This window comes from Carassius auratus, chromosome 17 (genome assembly GCF_003368295.1).
Source record: "Carassius auratus strain Wakin chromosome 17, ASM336829v1, whole genome shotgun sequence".
Classification (NCBI taxonomy): Eukaryota; Metazoa; Chordata; class Actinopteri; order Cypriniformes; family Cyprinidae; genus Carassius; species Carassius auratus.
In genome coordinates, this window is record NC_039259.1 from 4,291,584 (window position 1) to 4,316,068 (window position 24,485).

General features: G+C 48.4%; 1 protein-coding gene and 1 long non-coding RNA gene across 2 annotated transcripts; both read right to left on the reverse strand.

The window, feature by feature from the left end:
* Nucleotides 1-782: 782 nt before the first annotated feature.
* LOC113117842 (fibroin heavy chain-like) lies at nucleotides 783-17,846 on the reverse strand. Its single transcript, XM_026286769.1, has 7 exons — nucleotides 17,627-17,846; nucleotides 17,003-17,137; nucleotides 15,873-16,310; nucleotides 3,473-3,628; nucleotides 3,089-3,274; nucleotides 2,836-3,016; nucleotides 783-876 (listed from the first exon to the last, which is right to left on the reverse strand). The coding sequence occupies exons 1-7, from the start codon at nucleotides 17,715-17,717 to the stop codon at nucleotides 783-785; spliced, it is 1,281 nt and encodes a 426-aa protein (XP_026142554.1). The 5' UTR covers nucleotides 17,718-17,846.
* A 4,477-nt stretch (nucleotides 17,847-22,323) lies between these two features.
* LOC113117004 (uncharacterized) lies at nucleotides 22,324-23,829 on the reverse strand. The gene is made up of 3 exons (XR_003294113.1): nucleotides 23,759-23,829; nucleotides 23,036-23,170; nucleotides 22,324-22,342 (listed from the first exon to the last, which is right to left on the reverse strand). It is a non-coding gene; the product is annotated as an uncharacterized LOC113117004 (long non-coding RNA).
* Nucleotides 23,830-24,485: the final 656 nt, after the last annotated feature.

Below are 24,485 nucleotides of genomic sequence, written 5' to 3' on the forward strand. Positions count from 1 at the left end.
GCAGATGGAGTGCGCTGTCCGGTATGGCGTCATTCAGCCAGGTTTCCGTGAAACACAGAGCAGCAGAGTGAGAGAAATCCTTATTTGTCCGAGAGAGCAGAAGCAGTTCGTCTGTTTTGTTGGGTAGAGAGCGGAGATTTGCGAGATGGATGCTAGGCAACGGCGTTCGAAATCCGCGCTTCCTGAGTCTGACGAGCGCTCCCGCTCGCTTCCCCCGTCTGCGCGTCCTGAAGCGCTTGATCAGCGCCGCCGCTCCTCCGATAACAACGTTCAGTAAAACGTCTGAATAATTTAAATCCGGTAAAAGATCTTGTGGTGTGTTCTGCCGAATGTTCAGCAGTTCATCCCTGGTGAAACTGATCGTGTTTGTTAAACAAAAAACAGGAAAAACGAACAAAAACAGCACAAACACTGGAGAGCCAAGCACTGAAGCAGCCATCTGCTGCGCCATCGAGTACATGTGCAGGAGGGACTGCGAGGAGAACTTCACAGAAGAGAGCACGGTTCAGTGTTGCAGTCCGTGATATGTGACTCTCTCTCTCTGGGTGTGAACTAAACACAGCGTGCGAGTAACCAGCTACTCTGTTAAGCTTTTCCGCGTCTTGTGTTTGGATGCTTTAATGTTTAAATCGAAAAGGCTTAAAAACACGTGAAAAAGATAAGCTTTCGTGACGATGCACAGCAGTGGCCCGTCAACTGTCCTGAGCATCTTTTTAGGCTGAGATTGTTGGGCCCGCCCCCTCAGCGGTGGGCCCCTATAATCGTCACCACCTTTCACCGCACTAGCGACGGCCCTGTCTATCATCCATATACATAGTCACTGTGATGTTCGGATGTCTTTGAGGCAAATATTCTGAGACTCCAGTTGTTTCATGTCTGAAGAGTTAACAGACAGAACAGAGCACCCGTTTTAATTTCTTTAATTTTACAAAAGCCTATTGTTTTAGGACTATACACACACACTTTGCAATTTCAAATACCTTGTGTACAATAAAAACAATGGCTTAGTTTTCACAAAGTACAAGATAGACCAGTGCTGGCTTCAACCCCAGTGCGTTAAGGCATTTAACAAAATTAGTCATAGCTATGCGTCATTGTATTCAAGTAAATCCCCATATGCATCGGCGACTATGCCATTAATAAACAGCTTGCAAAACAGTGCAAGAGACACTTGCTTTCTACAAAATGTAAATGAAACTTCAAACAGATGAAAGCTAAAATGGGAACGAACCACTAACAAAACTAGACAGAACAACCTTGGATGGGATCAAAAGATCTTAAGTTAGCCAGCAAATATAGAAACCGTTCAAAATTCCCCAGGTCTCATTTAAACGGACACAATTTGAATCTTAAGCTGTTCGTTATTTTCCGTACGATGAATTTACCCTCACGGTCCTTAAGTATTCCTCAAAGTGTTGGGGGCACCTTCTGGAACCATTTAATTGTAATCTTCTTGGCACAGTTCAGGCATATTTCAAGGCACCTTTTCTTCACTCAAGTTGGATTTAAAAATAAAAAAATATAGACCCAGACAACACCAATTCTGCAATCAAGCATGTTTATTTGAGGAATGGTGACAAATCTTTCTGAACCATTTAAACGGGGTGGGGGAATCCATGAATAAGAGCACTGAATTGAAAGATTCCAACAAGTATCCATGCAAAAAAGCCCACGTATTAATGTGCCCGACCACATCCCTGACTGGGACCACGTGCCCGAACATTTCCCCAAGCACCTCCCTGACCTTGTCCCTGTCTGCTTCCCTGACCTTGTCCCTGTCCGCTCCCCTGACCCTGTCCTTGACCTTGTCCCTGTCCGCTCCCCTGACCCTGTCCCTGACCTTGTCCCTGTCCGCTCCCCTGACCCTGTCCCTGACCCTGTCCGCTCCCCTGACCCTGTCCGCTCCCCTGACCCTGTCCGCTCCCCTGACCCTGTCCCTGTCCGCTCCCCTGACCCTGTCCCTGACCTTGACCCTGTCCCTGACCCTGTCCTTGTCCCTGTCCCTGACCTTGTCCCTGTCCGCTCCCCTGACCCTGTCCCTGACCTTGTCCCTGTCCGCTCCCCTGACCCTGTCCCTGACCTTGACCCTGTCCCTGACCCTGTCCGCTCCCCTGACCCTGTCCGCTCCCCTGACCCTGTCCTTGTCCGCTCCCCTGACCCTGTCCCTGACCTTGTCCGCTCCCCTGACCCTGTCCCTGACCTTGACCCTGTCCCTGACCCTGTCCCTGACCTTGACCCTGTCCCTGACCCTGTCCCTGACCCTGTCCTTGTCCTTGACCTTGTCCGCTCCCCTGACCCTGTCCCTGACCGCTCCCCTGACCCTGTCCCTGACCGCTCCCCTGACCCTGACCCTGTCCGCTCCCCTGACCCTGACCCTGTCCGCTCCCCTGACCTTGTCCCTGACCCTGTCCGCTACCCTGACCCTGTCCCTGACCTTGTCCCTGTCCGCTCCCCTGACCCTGTCCCTGACCTTGACCCTGTCCCTGACCCTGTCCGCTCCCCTGACCCTGTCCGCTCCCCTGACCCTGTCCTTGTCCGCTCCCCTGACCCTGTCCCTGACCTTGTCCGCTCCCCTGACCCTGTCCCTGACCCTGTCCCTGTCCCTGACCCTGACCTTGTCCCTGACCCTGTCCGCTCCCCTGACCCTGTCCCTGACCCTGTCCGCTCCCCTGACCCTGACCCTGTCCGCTACCCTGACCCTGACCCTGACCTTGTCCCTGTCCCTGTCCGCTCCCCTGACCTCGTCCCTGTCCGCTCCCCTGACCTCGTCCCTGTCCGCTCCCCTGACCCTGTCCTTGACCTTGTCCGCTCCCCTGACCCTGTCCCTGACCTTGACCTTGTCCCTGTCCCTGACCCTGACCCTGTCCCTGACCGCTTCCCTGACCTTGTCCCCTTCCATAACCCTGACCACGTCCCTGACCATACCCACTTCCCTGGCCACTTCCATAACCCTGACCATACCCACTTCCCTGACCACTTCCGTAACCACTTCCCTGACCATACCCACTTCCCTGACCACTTCCGTACCCACTTCCCTGACCACTTCCCTGGCCGTAACCACTTTCCTGACCACTTCCGAAACCCTGACCACTTCCCTGACCATACCCACTTCCCTGACCACTTCCGTACCCCCTTCCCTGACCACTTCCGTACCCCTGACCACTTCCCTGGCCGTAACCACTTCCCTGCCCACTTCCGAAACCCTGACCACGTCCCTCGCCATAACCACTTCCCTGGCCGTAACCACTTCCCTGGCCACTTCCATAACCCTGACCATACCCACTTCCCTGACCACTTCCGTAACCACTTCCCTGACCATACCCACTTCCCTGACCACTTCCCTGGCCGTAACCACTTCCCTGACCACTTCCGAAACCCTGACCACTTCCCTGACCATACCCACTTCCCTGACCACTTCCGTACCCACTTCCCTGGCCGTAACCACTTCCCTGACCACTTCCGAAACCCTGACCACTTCCCTGACCATACCCACTTCCCTGACCACTTCCGTACCCCCTTCCCTGACCACTTCCGTACCCCTGACCACTTCCCTGGCCGTAACCACTTCCCTGCCCACTTCCGAAACCCTGACCACGTCCCTCGCCATAACCACTTCCCTGGCCGTAACCACTTCCCTGGCCACTTCCATAACCCTGACCACTTCCCTGACCACTTCCGTAACCCTGACCGCTTCCTTGTCCATAACCACCTCCGTATCCCTGACCACTTGCCTCATCACTTTCCTGATCATCTGGTTCACTACATACATGGCCACAGGTGGTTGGGCAACACTTCTGTGCGGCAGGACACTGGCCATCATGGAAACAGCTTTCAGCACATCCTGGAACGCTCTTCGTTTTGGGACATTGACCCGGCTTCACTGCATGGACACAGATAGTCAGCTTTAGTCTGTGCATACAGGCTGTATGCCACTTCAATATACAGCACGAAACACAAATAGCAAGTTTCAGCTGCAGAGTAAATTATATTCCAATTATTCCTCTTTGGTAAAGCCATCCTAGGCTTAAAACCATCCTAAGAGAGTAAAGGTGGGGCATGGATTTTCAAAAGTGCTTTAGAAAGAGTTGGGTAGAGAACCAAAACACTTTGAGCCAATCAGCAGTAAGGGGCGCGTGTTCTGCTGATGGGGAGGAGAGAGAACGCTGTACACAGGACTGGCATAAGCAGAGGAACAGCAGAAGAGATGACGGATTAAAAAGGGAATTAAATGAGAAGTCTGCAGAACAAAAGGAGGTTTGCGATAAAGGCAAGTAGGACCGGTTTAAGTATGGGGTCAGCTTTCCAGCACTGGAGAAAACTCATGGAGCAGGAAGGCCTTCAATCGGATGCCAAGGTTGCTTGGTTTCTTCTCGATAGGCACATATTAATTCTGCTTAGTCGCTTGATATGCACATGTCAGGTTTGCTAAATGTATTATCGTGCACTTCAGCCATGTATATGTGGGGCTGGGCTACCAAAATAGGGGCAAAACCTTTTTGGGGGTCTTGAAGTTAATATTGGCTACCGGAAGAAATAAAAACCCCTCATCTACCAACAAAAGCAATAACATACCTGTATAAGGAGATGTACAGGAACGTCCACATCCATTGCTGCAACACTTCTCATTGTCAGGACAGCTAGAGTCACAGTCACATAACCTGGTACAGGAGCTTCCAGGTGTTTGGGGTGGACACTCTCCTGGCTTTACTGTTATACAAACATGACCAAAAGATTCACTGAAGTCCAAACACTTCCATTCACTTTCAACATTTTAGTCTATGCTTCAAGCTTATGTTGAATTCAATGGGTTACATTTGCTTGGTTTTGGCCTTTTTTTGTGGCCCCCTAGCATCCATTATTAACTGGAACTCTGGAAAACGGTAACATGCACACGCCCAATCAAATTGACAGCATGTGTATCCTACAGAACAGCCTCCATCAGAACAACAACCTCGATGGGACAGCACAACTGTCAGTGTCACCAGACAGTAACCAGCCACTAGAGGACTTAAGAGGATCTTTGGGGGAGGCCAGGGAGTGTGGTTTGGGTCAGGGGTTATGCAATGGGTCTCAAACCTTAAATTTAACCACTTAAAATCAAGGGTTGTAAGACCTACCACTCATTCCTTAATAGTGTTACTTTCAGAAGACCTTATTTCCTGATTGCTGCATTAACAATTTAACAGATCTTCTCACCTGCAGTTTGTCCTGGAGTAACATCTGTTGCATTTAAGTAGCCACAAAGACACAAAACCGCAATCAATGAACAGTACACTAGAGCAGTCATCCTCCTGACCTGCTATATCACAATTTTTCCTTGCTGGAAAAAATGCACTGAATTGGTGCGTCACAAAGCACAGACAACAAGGCACACAAAACTAACACAAATAACAGCGTCAATGCAATAGAAATTGCGGTAAAATGGGTTTTTAAAGACCCAAGGAGATCAAGTCAACTCCAGCCCTGATCAAACTCACCTGCCTGTAGCTGTAATCTGGAAGACCTTGATTAGCTTGTTCAGATGTGTTTGATTGGGGTTGGACGAGCTGAAAGCTGAAGTGTGTTCACGCCATGTCATAATAATTTAGGTAGTTTAATTACTAGAGGACTGTGTGTTTCTACATTGCCACTATCAACTACAAAATTAATATACAGTGGTCAGCAGGTACAGCAATCGTTTTATGGTACTGATAGGCATGCTTTGATTTATGTTCCTGAAGCATATAGTATACTGCCACATAAAACTGTGTGCTATTGCCTAATGAGCTACTGATAATGAAAACTGCACAAAATTAAAGGGTGTTTCAGAGATGAGTGTGCTCTATAGCCTCATTGCATATACATTTTTCTGTATACTGTATTTTTTTTTAAGGAACCCTACTTAAAACCCAAACTCATTTGGGAGGGGCACCTTGCTACAATCTGGGTAGCCATCAAAGGCAACAAGAACACCCTTGATATACTTTGAACTTACACTTAAGAGAGGTAACGAGGAGCTTGAATGGAAACTTTCTACTCCTCTCGTGCACCATTTACAACCCCATGCTTGATCCCGCCTCACTGCAATGGTGGCCATGGGAACCGAACCATGGAGTGTAGGGGCTCAACTCTCATCCCTCGAGAGAGTCAAGCCTTGGTGGGACCGATTATTGTGACTGCATCACACAACACCCATTTAACTCAGAGAGCTAAACTTGCTTAATTCAAGCATCACTTTAATCCCATCGAGAGCTAGACATGCTCTCGCAAATGCTGACTGAAATCCCTCTGGAGAGAACAGAAAAGCAAAGCTCTTTACCCATCTGCATCATACCTAGCACATCCACTTTCTCATATTACACATATTCTTATTTGTATAAAAAATTAGAAACAACATGGAATTTTATTTGAAAAAAAGTGAAAGTGATGTGACAAAGCCTAATATGGCGATTTATACTCTGAATTCATGCTCTGCATTCAACCCAAGGGGAAGTCGTGGACAGGGTAAGTCATGGCGCTTGCGGAGGGATGTAAACACTGACCAGAATGAACGAATGAAACTCCCGCGGTGAATAGAACGGCTTGCAGTTGACAAACTGCATTTCTAAATCAGGACAGCACATCTTCTTTAACACAGTTACATCTGTACACCACCGTTCATTGATGTAAAAGCATGTCCTGCCGCCGCGCGATTTCCCAGTTGATTCTGATTAGCGATCCGCTCTGAACAACTGAAAGCCCGGCAGATGGAGTGCGCTGTCCGGTATGGCGTCATTCAGCCAGGTTTCCGTGAAACACAGAGCAGCAGAGTGAGAGAAATCCTTATTTGTCCGAGAGAGCAGAAGCAGTTCGTCTGTTTTGTTGGGTAGAGAGCGGAGATTTGCGAGATGGATGCTAGGCAACGGCGTTCGAAATCCGCTCTTCCTGAGTCTGACGAGCGCTCCCGCTCGCTTCCCCCGTCTGCGCGTCCTGAAGCGCTTGATCAGCGCAGCCGCTCCTCCGATAACAACGTTCAGTAAAACGTCTGAATAATTTAAATCCGGTAAAAGATCTTGTGGTGTGTTCTGCCGAATGTTCAGCAGTTCATCCCTGGTGAAACTGATCGTGTTTGTTAAACAAAAAACAGGAAAAACGAACAAAAACAGCACAAACACTGGAGAGCCAAGCACTGAAGCAGCCATCTGCGGCGCCATCGAGTACATGTGCAGGAGGGACTGCGAGGAGAACTTCACAGAAGAGAGCACGGTTCAGTGTTGCAGTCCGTGATATGTGACTCTCTCTCTCTGGGTGTGCACTAAACACAGCGTGCGAGTAACCAGCTACTCTGTTAAGCTTTTCCGCATCTTGTGTTTGGATGCTTTAATGTTTAAATCGAAAAGGCTTAAAAACACGTGAAAAAGATAAGCTTTTGTGACGATGCACAGCAGTGGCCCGTCAACTGTCCTGAGCATCTTTTTAGGCTGAGATTGTTGGGCCCGCCCCCTCAGCGGTGGGCCCCTATAATCGTCACCACCTTTCACCGCACTAGCGACGGCCCTATCTATCATCCATATACATAGTCACTGTGATGTTCGGATGTCTTTGAGGCAAATATTCTGAGACTCCAGTTGTTTCATGTCTGAAGAGTTAACAGACAGAACAGAGCACCCGTTTTATTTTCTTTAATTTTACAAAAGCCTATTGTTTTAGGACTATACACACACACTTTGCAATTTCAAATACCTTGTGTACAATAAAAACAATGGCTTAGTTTTCACAAAGTACAAGATAGACCAGTGCTGGCTTCAACCCCAGTGCGTTAAGGCATTTAACAAAATTAGTCATAGCTATGCGTCATTGTATTCAAGTAAATCCCCATATGCATCGGCGACTATGCCATTAATAAACAGCTTGCAAAACAGTGCAAGAGACACTTGCTTTCTACAAAATGTAAATGAAACTTCAAACAGATGAAAGCTAAAATGGGAACGAACCACTAACAAAACAACCTTGGATGGGATCAAAAGATCTTAAGTTAGCCAGCAAATATAGAAACTGTTCAAAATTCCCCAGGTCTCATTTAAACGGACACAATTTGAATCTTAAGCTGTTCGTTATTTTCCGTACGATGGATTTCCCCTCACGGTCCTTAAGTATTCCTCAAAGTGTTGGGGGCACCTTCTGGAACCATTTAATTGTAATCTTCTTGGCACAGTTCAGGCATATTTCAAGGCACCTTTTCTTCACTCAAGTTGGATTTAAAAATAAAATATAGACCCAGACAACACCAATTCTGCAATCAAGCATGTTTATTTGAGGAATGGTGACAAATCTTTCTGAACCATTTAAACGGGGTGGGGGAATCCATGAATAAGAGCACTGAATTGAAAGATTCCAACAAGTATCCATGCAAAAAAGCCCACGTATTAATGTGCCCGACCACATCCCTGACTGGGACCACGTGCCCGAACATTTCCCCAAGCACCTCCCTGACCTTGTCCCTGTCCGCTTCCCTGACCTTGTCCCTGTCCGCTTCCTTGACCTTGTCCTTGACCTTGTCCCTGTCCGCTCCCCTGACCCTGTCCTTGTCCCTGTCCGCTCCCCTGACCCTGTCCCTGACCTTGTCCCTGTCCGCTCCCCTGACCCTGTCCCTGACCTTGACCCTGTCCCTGACCCTGTCCGCTCCCCTGACCCTGTCCTTGTCCGCTCCCCTGACCCTGTCCCTGACCCTGTCCGCTCCCCTGACCCTGTCCCTGACCTTGACCCTGTCCTTGTCCCTGTCCCTGACCTTGTCCCTGACCCTGTCCGCTCCCCTGACCCTGTCCCTGACCTTGTCCCTGTCCGCTCCCCTGACCCTGTCCCTGACCTTGACCCTGTCCCTGACCCTGTCCGCTCCCCTGACCCTGTCCGCTCCCCTGACCCTGTCCCTGACCTTGTCCGCTCCCCTGACCCTGTCCCTGACCCTGTCCCTGACCTTGACCCTGTCCCTGACCCTGTCCTTGTCCCTGTCCCTGACCTTGTCCCTGACCTTGTCCCTGACCCTGACCCTGTCCCTGTCCCTGACCGCTCCCCTGTCCCTGTCCCTGACCCTGTCCGCTCCCCTGACCCTGACCCTGTCCGCTCCCCTGACCCTGTCCCTGTCCCTGTCCGCTCCCCTGACCCTGACCCTGTCCCTGACCTTGTCCCTGTCCGCTCCCCTGACCTCGTCCCTGTCCGCTCCCCTGACCCTGTCCTTGACCTTGTCCGCTCCCCTGACCCTGTCCCTGACCCTGTCCCTGACCCTGACCCTGTCCCTGACCCTGTCCCTGACCCTGTCCGCTCCCCTGACCCTGTCCGCTCCCCTGACCCTGTCCCTGACCTTGTCCGCTCCCCTGACCCTGTCCCTGACCTTGACCCTGTCCCTGACCCTGTCCCTGACCTTGACCCTGTCCCTGTCCCTGACCCTGTCCTTGTCCCTGACCTTGTCCCTGACCCTGTCCGCTCCCCTGACCCTGTCCCTGACCCTGTCCCTGTCCCTGACCGCTCCCCTGACCCTGTCCCTGACCCTGTCCGCTCCCCTGACCCTGACCCTGTCCCTGACCTTGTCCCTGTCCCTGTCCGCTCCCCTGACCTCGTCCCTGTCCGCTCCCCTGACCCTGTCCTTGACCTTGTCCGCTCCCCTGACCCTGTCCCTGACCTTGTCCCTGTCCCTGACCGCTTCCCTGACCTTGTCCCCTTCCATAACCCTGACCACTTCCCTGACCATACCCACTTCCCTGGCCACTTCCATAACCCTGACCATACCCACTTCCCTGACCACTTCCGTAACCACTTCCCTGACCATACCCACTTCCCTGACCACTTCCGTACCCACTTCCCTGACCACTTCCGTACCCCTGACCACTTCCCTGGCCGTAACCACTTCCCTGACCACTTCCGAAACCCTGACCACTTCCCTGACCATACCCACTTCCCTGACCACTTCCGTACCCCCTTCCCTGACCACTTCCGTACCCCTGACCACTTCCCTGGCCGTAACCACTTCCCTGCCCACTTCCGAAACCCTGACCACGTCCCTCGCCATAACCACTTCCCTGGCCACTTCCATAACCCTGACCACTTCCCTGACCACTTCCGTAACCCTGACCGCTTCCTTGTCCATAACCACCTCCGTATCCCTGACCACTTGCCTCATCACTTTCCTGATCATCTGGTTCACTACATACATGGCCACAGGTGGTTGGGCAACACTTCTGTGCGGCAGGACACTGGCCATCATGGAAACAGCTTTCAGCACATCCTGGAACGCTCTTCGTTTTGGGACATTGACCCGGCTTCACTGCATGGACACAGATAGTCAGCTTTAGTCTGTGCATACAGGCTGTATGCCACTTCAATATACAGCACGAAACACAAATAGCAAGTTTCAGCTGCAGAGTAAATTATATTCCAATTGTTCCTCTTTGGTAAAGCCATCCTAGGCTTAAAACCATCCTAAGAGAGTAAAGGTGGGGCATGGATTTTCAAAAGTGCTTTAGAAAGAGTTGGGTAGAGAACCAAAACACTTTGAGCCAATCAGCAGTAAGGGGCGCGTGTTCTGCTGATGGGGAGGAGAGAGAACGCTGTACACAGGACTGGCATAAGCAGAGGAACAGCAGAAGAGATGACGGATTAAAAAGGGAATTAAATGAGAAGTCTGCAGAACAAAAGGAGGTTTGCGATAAAGGCAAGTAGGACCGGTTTAAGTATGGGGTCAGCTTTCCAGCACTGGAGAAAACTCATGGAGCAGGAAGGCCTTCAATCGGATGCCAAGGTTGCTTGGTTTCTTCTCGATAGGCACATATTAATTCTGCTTAGTCGCTTGATATGCACATGTCAGGTTTGCTAAATGTATTATCGTGCACTTCAGCCATGTATATGTGGGGCTGGGCTACCAAAATAGGGGCAAAACCTTTTTGGGGGTCTTGAAGTTAATATTGGCTACCGGAAGAAATAAAAACCCCTCATCTACCAACAAAAGCAATAACATACCTGTATAAGGAGATGTACAGGAACGTCCACATCCATTGCTGCAACACTTCTCATTGTCAGGACAGCTAGAGTCACAGTCACATAACCTGGTACAGGAGCTTCCAGGTGTTTGGGGTGGACACTCTCCTGGCTTTACTGTTATACAAACATGACCAAAAGATTCACTGAAGTCCAAACACTTCCATTCACTTTCAACATTTTAGTCTATGCTTCAAGCTTATGTTGAATTCAATGGGTTACGTTTGCTTGGTTTTGGCCTTTTTTTGTGGCCCCCTAGCATCCATTATTAACTGGAACTCTGGAAAACGGTAACATGCACACGCCCAATCAAATTGACAGCATGTGTATCCTACAGAACAGCCTCCATCAGAACAACAACCTCGATGGGACAGCACAACTGTCAGTGTCACCAGACAGTAACCAGCCACTAGAGGACTTAAGAGGATCTTTGGGGGAGGCCAGGGAGTGTGGTTTGGGTCAGGGGTTATGCAATGGGTCTCAAACCTTAAATTTAACCACTTAAAATCAAGGGTTGTAAGACCTACCACTCATTCCTTAATAGTGTTACTTTCAGAAGACCTTATTTCCTGATTGCTGCATTAACAATTTAACAGATCTTCTCACCTGCAGTTTGTCCTGGAGTAACATCTGTTGCATTTAAGTATCCACAAAGACACAAAACCGCAATCAATGAACAGTACACTAGAGCAGTCATCCTCCTGACCTGCTATATCACAATTTTTCCTTGCTGGAAAAAATGCACTGAATTGGTGCGTCACAAAGCACAGACAACAAGGCACACAAAACTAACACAAATAACAGCGTCAATGCAATAGAAATTGCGGTAAAATGGTTTTTTAAAGACCCAAGGAGATCAAGTCAACTCCAGCCCTGATCAAACTCACCTGCCTGTAGCTGTAATCTGGAAGACCTTGATTAGCTTGTTCAGATGTGTTTGATTGGGGTTGGACGAGCTGAATGCTGAAGTGTGTTCACGCCATGTCATAATAATTTTTTGTAGTTTAATTACTAGAGGACTGTGTGTTTCTACGTTGCCACTATCAACTACAAAATTAATATACAGTGGTCAGCAGGTACAGCAATCGTTTTATGGTACTGATAGGCATGCTTTGATTTATGTTCCTGAAGCATATAGTATACTGCCACATAAAACTGTGTGCTATTGCCTAATGAGCTACTGATAATGAAAACTGCACAAAATTAAAGGGTGTTTCAGAGATGAGTGTGCTCTATAGCCTCATTGCATATACATTTTTCTGTATACTGTATTTTTTTTTTAACGAACCCTACTTAAAACCCAAACTCATTTGGGAGGGGCACCTTGCTACAATCTGGGTAGCCATCAAAGGCAACAAGAACACCCTTGATATACTTTGAACTTACACTTAAGATAGGTAACGAGGAGCTTGAATGGAAACTTTCTACTCCTCTCGTGCACCATTTACAACCCCATGCTTGATCCCGCCTCACTGCAATGGAGGCCATGGGAACCGAACCATGGAGTGTAGGGGCTCAACTCTCATCCCTCGAGAGAGTCAAGCCTTGGTGGGACCGATTATTGTGACTGCATCACACAACACCCATTTAACTCAGAGAGCTAAACTTGCTTAATTCAAGCATCACTTTAATCCCATCGAGAGCTAGACATGCTCTCGCAAATGCTGACTGAAATCCCTCTGGAGAGAACAGAAAAGCAAAGCTCTTTACCCATCTGCATCATACCTAGCACATCCACTTTCTCATATTACACATATTCTTATTTGTATAAAAAATTAGAAACAACATGGAATTTTATTTGAAAAAAAGTGAAAGTGATGTGACAAAGCCTAATATGGCGATTTATACTCTGAATTCATGCTCTGCATTCAACCCAAGGGGAAGTCGTGGACAGGGTAAGTCATGGCGCTTGCGGAGGGATGTAAACACTGACCAGAATGAACGAATGAAACTCCCGCGGTGAATAGAACGGCTTGCAGTTGACAAACTGCATTTCTAAATCAGGACAGCACATCTTCTTTAACACAGTTACATCTGTACACCACCGTTCATTGATGTAAAAGCATGTCCTGCCGCCGCGCGATTTCCCAGTTGATTCTGATTAGCGATCCGCTCTGAACAACTGAAAGCCCGGCAGATGGAGTGCGCTGTCCGGTATGGCGTCATTCAGCCAGGTTTCCGTGAAACACAGAGCAGCAGAGTGAGAGAAATCCTTATTTGTCCGAGAGAGCAGAAGCAGTTCGTCTGTTTTGTTGGGTAGAGAGCGGAGATTTGCGAGATGGATGCTAGGCAACGGCGTTCGAAATCCGCTCTTCCTGAGTCTGACGAGCGCTCCCGCTCGCTTCCCCCGTCTGCGCGTCCTGAAGCGCTTGATCAGCGCAGCCGCTCCTCCGATAACAACGTTCAGTAAAACGTCTGAATAATTTAAATCCGGTAAAAGATCTTGTGGTGTGTTCTGCCGAATGTTCAGCAGTTCATCCCTGGTGAAACTGATCGTGTTTGTTAAACAAAAAACAGGAAAAACGAACAAAAACAGCACAAACACTGGAGAGCCAAGCACTGAAGCAGCCATCTGCGGCGCCATCGAGTACATGTGCAGGAGGGACTGCAAGGAGAACTTCACAGAAGAGAGCACGGTTCAGTGTTGCAGTCCGTGATATGTGACTCTCTCTCTCTGGGTGTGCACTAAACACAGCGTGCGAGTAACCAGCTACTCTGTTAAGCTTTTCCGCGTCTTGTGTTTGGATGCTTTAATGTTTAAATCGAAAAGGCTTAAAAACACGTGAAAAAGATAAGCTTTTGTGACGATGCACAGCAGTGGCCCGTCAACTGTCCTGAGCATCTTTTTAGGCTGAGATTGTTGGGCCCGCCCCCTCAGCGGTGGGCCCCTATAATCGTCACCACCTTTCACCGCACTAGCGACGGCCCTATCTATCATCCATATACATAGTCACTGTGATGTTCGGATGTCTTTGAGGCAAATATTCTGAGACTCCAGTTGTTTCATGTCTGAAGAGTTAACAGACAGAACAGAGCACCCGTTTTATTTTCTTTAATTTTACAAAAGCCTATTGTTTTAGGACTATACACACACACTTTGCAATTTCAAATACCTTGTGTACAATAAAAACAATGGCCTAGTTTTCACAAAGTACAAGATAGACCAGTGCTGGCTTCAACCCCAGTGCGTTAAGGCATTTAACAAAATTAGTCATAGCTATGCGTCATTGTATTCAAGTAAATCCCCATATGCATCGGCGACTATGCCATTAATAAACAGCTTGCAAAACAGTGCAAGAGACACTTGCTTTCTACAAAATGTAAATGAAACTTCAAACAGATGAAAGCTAAAATGGGAACGAACCACTAACAAAACTAGACAGAACAACCTTGGATGGGATCAAAAGATCTTAAGTTAGCCAGCAAATATAGAAACTGTTCAAAATTCCCCAGGTCTCATTTAAACGGACACAATTTGAATCTTAAGCTGTTCGTTATTTTCCGTACGATGGATTTCCCCTCACGGTCCTTAAGTATTCCTCAAAGTGTTGGGGGCACCTTCTGGAACCATTTAATTGTAATCTTCTTGGCACAGTTCAGGCATATTTCAAGGCACCTTTTCTTCACTCAAGTTGGATTTAAAAATAAAAAAAATATAGACCCAGACAACACCAATTCTGCAATCAAGCATGTTTATTTGAGGAATGGTGACAAATCTTTCTGAACCATTTAAACGGGGTGGGGGAATCCATGAATAAGAGCACTGAATTGAAAGATTCCAACAAGTATCCATGCAAAAAAGCCCACGTATTAATGTGCCCGACCACATCCCTGACTGGGACCACGTGCCCGAACATTTCCCCAAGCACCTCCCTGACCTTGTCCCTGTCCGCTTCCCTGACCTTGTCCCTGTCCGCTTCCTTGACCTTGTCCTTGACCTTGTCCCTGTCCGCTCCCCTGACCCTGTCCTTGTCCCTGTCCGCTCCCCTGACCCTGTCCCTGACCTTGTCCCTGTCCGCTCCCCTGACCCTGTCCCTGACCTTGACCCTGTCCCTGACCCTGTCCGCTCCCCTGACCCTGACCTTGTCCGCTCCCCTGACCCTGTCCCTGACCCTGTCCGCTCCCCTGACCCTGTCCCTGACCTTGACCCTGTCCTTGTCCCTGTCCCTGACCTTGTCCCTGACCGCTCCCCTGACCCTGTCCCTGTCCGCTCCCCTGACCCTGTCCCTGACCCTGTCCCTGACCTTGACCCTGTCCCTGACCCTGTCCGCTCCCCTGACCCTGTCCGCTCCCCTGACCCTGTCCCTGACCTTGTCCGCTCCCCTGACCCTGTCCCTGTCCCTGACCCTGTCCCTGACCTTGACCCTGTCCCTGACCCTGTCCTTGTCCCTGTCCCTGACCTTGTCCCTGACCTCGTCCCTGACCCTGTCCCTGACCCTGTCCCTGACCGCTCCCCTGACCCTGTCCCTGACCCTGTCCGCTCCCCTGACCCTGACCCTGTCCGCTCCCCTGACCCTGACCCTGTCCCTGTCCGCTCCCCTGACCCTGACCCTGTCCCTGACCTTGTCCCTGTCCCTGTCCGCTCCCCTGACCTCGTCCCTGTCCGCTCCCCTGACCCTGTCCTTGACCTTGTCCGCTCCCCTGACCCTGTCCCTGACCTTGACCTTGTCCCTGTCCCTGACCGCTTCCCTGACCTTGTCCCCTTCCATAACCCTGACCACTTCCCTGACCATACCCACTTCCCTGGCCACTTCCATAACCCTGACCATACCCACTTCCCTGACCACTTCCGTAACCACTTCCCTGACCATACCCACTTCCCTGACCACTTCCGTACCCACTTCCCTGACCACTTCCGTACCCCTGACCACTTCCCTGGCCGTAACCACTTCCCTGACCACTTCCGAAACCCTGACCACTTCCCTGACCATACCCACTTCCCTGACCACTTCCGTACCCCCTTCCCTGACCACTTCCATACCCCTGACCACTTCCCTGGCCGTAACCACTTCCCTGCCCACTTCCGAAACCCTGACCACGTCCCTCGCCATAACCACTTCCCTGGCCGTAACCACTTCCCTGGCCACTTCCATAACCCTGACCACTTCCCTGACCACTTCCGTAACCCTGACCGCTTCCTTGTCCATAACCACCTCCGTATCCCTGACCACTTGCCTCATCACTTTCCTGATCATCTGGTTCACTACATACATGGCCACAGGTGGTTGGGCAACACTTCTGTGCGGCAGGACACTGGCCATCATGGAAACAGCTTTCAGCACATCCTGGAACGCTCTTCGTTTTGGGACATTGACCCGGCTTCACTGCATGGACACAGATAGTCAGCTTTAGTCTGTGCATACAGGCTGTATGCCACTTCAATATACAGCACGAAACACAAATAGCAAGTTTCAGCTGCAGAGTAAATTATATTCCAATTATTCCTCTTTGGTAAAGCCATCCTAGGCTTAAAACCATCCTAAGAGAGTAAAGGTGGGGCATGGATTTTCAAAAGTTCTTTAGAAAGAGTTGGGTAGAGAACCAAAACACTTTGAGCCAATCAGCAGTAAGGGGCGCGTGTTCTGCTGATGGGGAGGAGAGAGAACGCTGTACACAGGACTGGCATAAGCAGAGGAACAGCAGAAGAGATGACGGATTAAAAAGGGAATTAAATGAGAAGTCTGCAGAACAAAAGGAGGTTTGCGATAAAGGCAAGTAGGACCGGTTTAAGTATGGGGTCAGCTTTCCAGCACTGGAGAAAACTCATGGAGCAGGAAGGCCTTCAATCGGATGCCAAGGTTGCTTGGTTTCTTCTCGATAGGCACATATTAATTCTGCTTAGTCGCTTGATATGCACATGTCAGGTTTGCTAAATGTATTATCGTGCACTTCAGCCATGTATATGTGGGGCTGGGCTACCAAAATAGGGGCAAAACCTTTTTGGGGGTCTTGAAGTTAATATTGGCTACCGGAAGAAATAAAAACCCCTCATCTACCAACAAAAGCAATAACATACCTGTATAAGGAGATGTACAGGAACGTCCACATCCATTGCTGCAACACTTCTCATTGTCAGGACAGCTAGAGTCACAGTCACATAACCTGGTACAGGAGCTTCCAGGTGTTTGGGGTGGACACTCTCCTGGCTTTACTGTTATACAAACATGACCAAAAGATTCACTGAAGTCCAAACACTTCCATTCACTTTCAACATTTTAGTCTATGCTTCAAGCTTATGTTGAATTCAATGGGTTACATTTGCTTGGTTTTGGCCTTTTTTTGTGGCCCCCTAGCATCCATTATTAACTGGAACTCTGGAAAACGGTAACATGCACACGCCCAATCAAATTGACAGCATGTGTATCCTACAGAACAGCCTCCATCAGAACAACAACCTCGATGGGACAGCACAACTGTCAGTGTCACCAGACAGTAACCAGCCACTAGAGGACTTAAGAGGATCTTTGGGGGAGGCCAGGGAGTGTGGTTTGGGTCAGGGGTTATGCAATGGGTCTCAAACCTTAAATTTAACCACTTAAAATCAAGGGTTGTAAGACCTACCACTCATTCCTTAATAGTGTTACTTTCAGAAGACCTTATTTCCTGATTGCTGCATTAACAATTTAACAGATCTTCTCACCTGCAGTTTGTCCTGGAGTAACATCTGTTGCATTTAAGTATCCACAAAGACACAAAACCGCAATCAATGAACAGTACACTAGAGCAGTCATCCTCCTGACCTGCTATATCACAATTTTCCTTGCTGGAAAAAATGCACTGAATTGGTGCGTCACAAAGCACAGACAACAAGGCACACAAAACTAACACAAATAACAGCGTCAATGCAATAGAAATTGCGGTAAAATGGGTTTTTAAAGACCCAAGGAGATCAAGTCAACTCCAGCCCTGATCAAACTCACCTGCCTGTAGCTGTAATCTGGAAGACCTTGATTAGCTTGTTCAGATGTGTTTGATTGGGGTTGGACGAGCTGAATGCTGAAGTGTGTTCACGCCATGTCATAATAATTTAGGTAGTTTAATTACTAGAGGACTGTGTGTTTCTACGTTGCCACTATCAACTACAAAATTAATATACAGTGGTCAGCAGGTACAGCAATCGTTTTATGGTACTGATAGGCATGCTTTGATTTATGTTCCTGAAGCATATAGTATACTGCCACATAAAACTGTGTGCTATTGCCTAATGAGCTACTGATAATGAAAACTGCACAAAATTAAAGGGTGTTTCAGAGATGAGTGTGCTCTATAGCCTCATTGCATATACATTTTTCTGTATACTGTATTTTTTTTTTAAGGAACCCTACTTAAAACCCAAACTCATTTGGGAGGGGCACCTTGCTACAATCTGGGTAGCCATCAAAGGCAACAAGAACACCCTTGATATACTTTGAACTTACACTTAAGAGAGGTAACGAGGAGCTTGAATGGAAACTTTCTACTCCTCTCGTGCACCATTTACAACCCCATGCTTGATCCCGCCTCACTGCAATGGTGGCCATGGGAACCGAACCATGGAGTGTAGGGGCTCAACTCTCATCCCTCGAGAGAGTCAAGCCTTGGTGGGACCGATTATTGTGACTGCATCACACAACACCCATTTAACTCAGAGAGCTAAACTTGCTTAATTCAAGCATCACTTTAATCCCATCGAGAGCTAGACATGCTCTCGCAAATGCTGACTGAAATCCCTCTGGAGAGAACAGAAAAGCAAAGCTCTTTACCCATCTGCATCATACCTAGCACATCCACTTTCTCATATTACACATATTCTTATTTGTATAAAAAATTAGAAACAACATGGAATTTTATTTGAAAAAAAGTGAAAGTGATGTGACAAAGCCTAATATGGCGATTTATACTCTGAATTCATGCTTTGCATTCAACCCAAGGGGAAGTCGTGGACAGGGTAAGTCATGGCGCTTGCGGAGGGATGTAAACACTGACCAGAATGAACGAATGAAACTCCCGCGGCGAATAGAACGGCTTGCAGTTGACAAACTGCATTTCTAAATCAGGACAGCACATCTTCTTTAACACAGTTACATCTGTACACCACCGTTCATTGATGTAAAAGCATGTCCTGCCGCCGCGCGATTTCCCAGTTGATTCTGATTAGCGATCCGCTCTGAACAACTGAAAGCCCGGCAGATGGAGTGCGCTGTCCGGTATGGCGTCATTCAGCCAGGTTTCCGTGAAACACAGAGCAGCAGAGTGAGAGAAATCCTTATTTGTCCGAGAGAGCAGAAGCAGTTCGTCTGTTTTGTTGGGTAGAGAGCGGAGATTTGCGAGATGGATGCTAGGCAACGGCGTTCGAAATCCACGCTTCCTGATTCTGACGAGCGCTCCCGCTCGCTTCCCCCGTCTGCGCGTCCTGAAGCGCTTGATCAGCGCCGCCGCTCCTCCGATAACAACGTTCAGTAAAACGTCTGAATAATTTAAATCCGGTAAAAGATCTTGTGGTGTGTTCTGCCGAATGTTCAGCAGTTCATCCCTGGTGAAACTGATCGTGTTTGTTAAACAAAAAACAGGAAAAACGAACAAAAACAGCACAAACACTGGAGAGCCAAGCACTGAAGCAGCCATCTGCGGCGCCATCGAGTACATGTGCAGGAGGGACTGCGAGGAGAACTTCACAGAAGAGAGCACGGTTCAGTGTTGCAGTCCGTGATATGTGACTCTCTCTCTCTGGGTGTGCACTAAACACAGCGTGCGAGTAACCAGCCACTCTGTTAACCTTTTCCGCGTCTTGTGTTTGGATGCTTTAATGTTTAAATCGAAAAGGCTTAAAAACACGTGAAAAAGATAAGCTTTCGTGACGATGCACAGCAGTGGCCCGTCAACTGTCCTGAGTATCTTTTTAGGCTGAGATTGTTGGGCCCGCCCCCTCAGCGGTGGGCCCCTATAATCGTCACCACCTTTCACCGCACTAGCGACAGCCCTGTCTATCATCCATATACATAGTCACTGTGATGTTCGGATGTCTTTGAGGCAAATATTCTGAGACTCCAGTTGTTTCATGTCTGAAAAGTTAACAGACAGAACAGAGCACCCGTTTTATTTTCTTTAATTTTACAAAAGCCTATTGTTTTAGGACTATACACACACACTTTGCAATTTCAAATACCTTGTGTACAATAAAAAAAATGGCTTAGTTTTCACAAAGAAAGTACAAGATAGACCAGTGCTGGCTTCAACCCCAGTGCGTTAAGGCATTTAACAAAATTAGTCATAGCTATGCGTCATTGTATTCAAGTAAATCCCCATATGCATCGGCGACTATGCCATTAATAAACAGCTTGCAAAACAGTGCAAGAGACACTTGCTTTCTACAAAATGTAAATGAAACTTCGAACAGATGAAAGCTAAAATGGGAACGAACCACTAACAAAACTAGACAGAACAACCTTGGATGGGATCAAAAGATCTTAAGTTAGCCAGCAAATATAGAAACTGTTCAAAATTCCCCAGGTCTCATTTAAACGGACACAATTTGAATCTTAAGCTGTTCGTTATTTTCCGTACGATGGATTTCCCCTCACGGTCCTTAAGTATTCCTCAAAGTGTTGGGGGCACCTTCTGGAACCATTTAATTGTAATCTTCTTGGCACAGTTCAGGCATATTTCAAGGCACCTTTTCTTCACTCAAGTTGGATTTAAAAATAAAATATAGACCCAGACAACACCAATTCTGCAATCAAGCATGTTTATTTGAGGAATGGTGACAAATCTTTCTGAACCATTTAAACGGGGTGGGGGAATCCATGAATAAGAGCACTGAATTGAAAGATTCCAACAAGTATCCATGCAAAAAAGCCCACGTATTAATGTGCCCGACCACATCCCTGACTGGGACCACGTGCCCGAACATTTCCCCAAGCACCTCCCTGACCTTGTCCCTGTCCGCTTCCCTGACCTTGTCCCTGTCCGCTTCCTTGACCTTGTCCCTGTCCCTGTCCTTGTCCCGGTCCGCTCCCCTGACCCTGTCCTTGACCTTGTCCCTGTCCGCTCCCCTGACCCTGTCCCTGACCTTGTCCCTGTCCGCTCCCCTGACCCTGTCCCTGACCTTGTCCCTGTCCGCTCCCCTGACCCTGTCCCTGACCTTGTCCCTGTCCGCTCCCCTGACCCTGTCCCTGACCTTGACCCTGTCCCTGTCCGCTCCCCTGACCTTGTCCCTGACCTTGACCCTGTCCCTGTCCGCTCCCCTGACCTTGTCCGCTCCCCTGACCCTGTCCTTGTCCGCTCCCCTGACCCTGTCCCTGACCTTGTCCGCTCCCCTGACCCTGTCCCTGACCTTGACCCTGTCCCTGACCCTGTCCCTGTCCCTGACCCTGTCCCTGACCCTGTCCCTGTCCCTGACCCTGTCCCTGTCCTTGTCCGCTCCCCTGACCCTGTCCTTGTCCGCTCCCCTGACCCTGTCCCTGACCTTGTCCGCTCCCTTGACCCTGTCCCTGACCTTGACCCTGTCCCTGACCCTGTCCTTGTCCCTGTCCCTGTCCGCTCCCCTGACCCTGTCCCTGACCCTGTCCCTGACCCTGTCCCTGTCCGCTCCCCTGTCCCTGACCCTGTCCGCTCCCCTGTCCCTGACCCTGTCCGCTCCCCTGACCTTGTCCCTGTCCGCTCCCCTGACCCTGTCCTTGACCTTGTCCGCTCCCCTGACCCTGTCCCTGACCTTGACCTTGTCCCTGTCCCTGACCGCTTCCCTGACCTTGTCCCCTTCCATAACCCTGACCACTTCCCTGACCATACCCACTTCCCTGGCCACTTCCATAACCCTGACCATACCCACTTCCCTGACCACTTCCGTAACCACTTCCCTGACCATACCCACTTCCCTGACCACTTCCGTACCCACTTCCCTGACCACTTCCGTACCCCTGACCACTTCCCTGGCCGTAACCACTTCCCTGACCACTTCCGAAACCCTGACCACTTCCCTGACCATACCCACTTCCCTGACCACTTCCGTACCCCCTTCCCTGACCACTTCCATACCCCTGACCACTTCCCTGGCCGTAACCACTTCCCTGCCCACTTCCGAAACCCTGAACACGTCCCTCGCCATAACCACTTCCCTGGCCGTAACCACTTCCCTGGCCGCTTCCATAACCCTGACCACTTCCCTGACCACTTCCGTAACCCTGACCGCTTCCTTGTCCATAACCACCTCCGTATCCCTGACCACTTGCCTCATCACTTTCCTGATCATCTGGTTCACTACATACATGGCCACAGGTGGTTGGGCAACACTTCTGTGCGGCAGGACACTGGCCATCATGGAAACAGCTTTCAGCACATCCTGGAACGCTCTTCGTTTTGGGACATTGACCCGGCTTCACTGCATGGACACAGATAGTCAGCTTTAGTCTGTGCATACAGGCTGTATGCCACTTCAATATACAGCACGAAACACAAATAGCAAGTTTCAGCTGCAGAGTAAATTATATTCCAATTATTCCTCTTTGGTAAAGCCATCCTAGGCTTAAAACCATCCTAAGAGAGTAAAGGTGGGGCATGGATTTTCAAAAGTGCTTTAGAAAGAGTTGGGTAGAGAACCAAAACACTTTGAGCCAATCAGCAGTAAGGGGCGCGTGTTCTCCTGATGGGGAGGAGAGAGAACACTGTGCACAGGACTGGCATAAGCAGAGGAACAGCAGAAGAGATGACGGATTAAAAAGGGAATTAAATGAGAAGTCTGCAGAACAAAAGGAGGTTTGCAATAAAGGCAAGTAGGACCAGTTTAAGTATGGGGTCAGCTTTCCAGCACTGGAGAAAACTCATGGAGCAGGAAGGCCTTCAATCAGATGCCAAGGTTGCTTGGTTTCTTCTCGATAGGCACATATTAATTCTGCTTAGTCGCTTGATATGCTCATGTCAGGTTTGCTAAATGTATTATCGTGCACTTCAGCCATGTAAATGTGGGGCTGGGCTACCAAAATAGGGGCAAAACCTTTTTGGGGGTCTTGAAGTTAATATTGGCTACCAGAAGAAATAAAAAAACCCTCATCTACCAAAAAAAGCAATAACATACCTGTATAAGGAGATGTACAGGAACGTCCACATCCATTGCTGCAACACTTCTCATTGTCAGGACAGCTAGAGTCACAGTCACATAACCTGGTACAGGAGCTTCCAGGTGTTTGGGGTGGACACTCTCCTGGCTTTACTGTTATACAAACATGACCAAAAGATTCACTGAAGTCCAAACACTTCCATTCACTTTCAACATTTTAGTCTATGCTTCAAGCTTACGTTGAATTCATTGGGTTACATTTGCTTGGTTTTGGGGTTTTTAGTGGCCCCCTAGCATCCATTATTAACTGGAACGCTGGAAAACTGTAACATGCACACACCCAATCAAATTGACAGCATGTGTATCCTACAGAACAGCCTCCATCAGAACAACAAACTCAATGGGACAGCACAACTGTCAGTGTCACCAGACAGTAGCCAGCCACTAGAGGATTTAAGAGGATCTTTGGGGGAGGCCAGGGAGTGTGGTTTGGGTCAGGGGTTATGCAATGGGTCTCAAACCTTAAATTTAACCACTTAAAATCAAGGGTTGTAAGACCTACCACTCATCCCTTAATAGTGTTACTTTCAGAAGACCTTATTTCCTGACTGCTGCATTAACAATTTAACAAATCTTCTCACCTGCAGTTGATCCTGGAGTAACATCTGTTGCATTTAAGTATCCACAAAGACACAAAACCACAATCAATGAACAGTACACTAGAGCAGTCATCCTTCTGACCTGCAACATCACAATTTTCCTTGCTGGAAAAATACACGGAATTGGTGCGTCACAAAGCACGGACAACAAGGCACACAAAACTAACACAAATAACAGCGTCAATGCAATAGAAATTGCGGTAAAATGGGTTTTTAAAGACCCAATGAGATCAAGTCAACTCCAGCCCTGATCAAACTCACCTGCCTGTAGCTGTAATCTGGAAGACCTTGATTAGCTTGTTCAGATGTGTTTGATTGGGGTTGGACGAGCTGAATGCTGAAATGCGTTCACGCCATGTCATAATAATTTAGGTAGTTTAATTACTAGAGAACTGTGTGTTTCTACGTTGGCACTATCAACTTCAAAATTAATATAGAGTGGTCAGCAGGTACAGCAATCATTTTATGGTACTGATAGGCATGCACTGATTTATGTTTCTGAAGCATATAGTCTACTGCCACATAAAACTGTGTGCTATTGCCTAATGAGCTACTACTTCATATAGCCAAAATTGTAAATTCTACTTCTTGTTACAAGTATCAAAGAACCATCACTTCTACCACAAAATACTGCTTTTTAAGTTATGTTCCTGATGTATCCGAATTCCTTAGCATATCCAAAACCTCAGAACAACTTGATGATGTAAAAGAAACTATGAACTCTCTCTTTTCTAGTACTTTAAATACAGTTGCTCCTTTACGCTTAAGGAAGGTTAAGGAAAACAGTTTGACACCATGGTATAATGAGC

Excerpts from the sequence above, each read along its gene's own strand:
- LOC113117842 (XM_026286769.1), bottom strand. The coding sequence starts at position 17,717 with ATGACTGCTCTAGTGTACTGTTCATTGATTGCGGTTTTGTGTCTTTGT. Across the intron at positions 3,275-3,472 it reads TGGGTATGGTCAGGGAAGTG|GTCAGGGTTATGGAAGTGGC; the intron begins GTCAGGGTTTCG and ends GAAGTGGGTATG. Across the intron at positions 3,017-3,088 it reads TGGGTATGGTCAGGGAAGTG|GTCAGGGAAGTGGGTATGGT; the intron begins GTCAGGGTTTCG and ends GGTACGGAAGTG.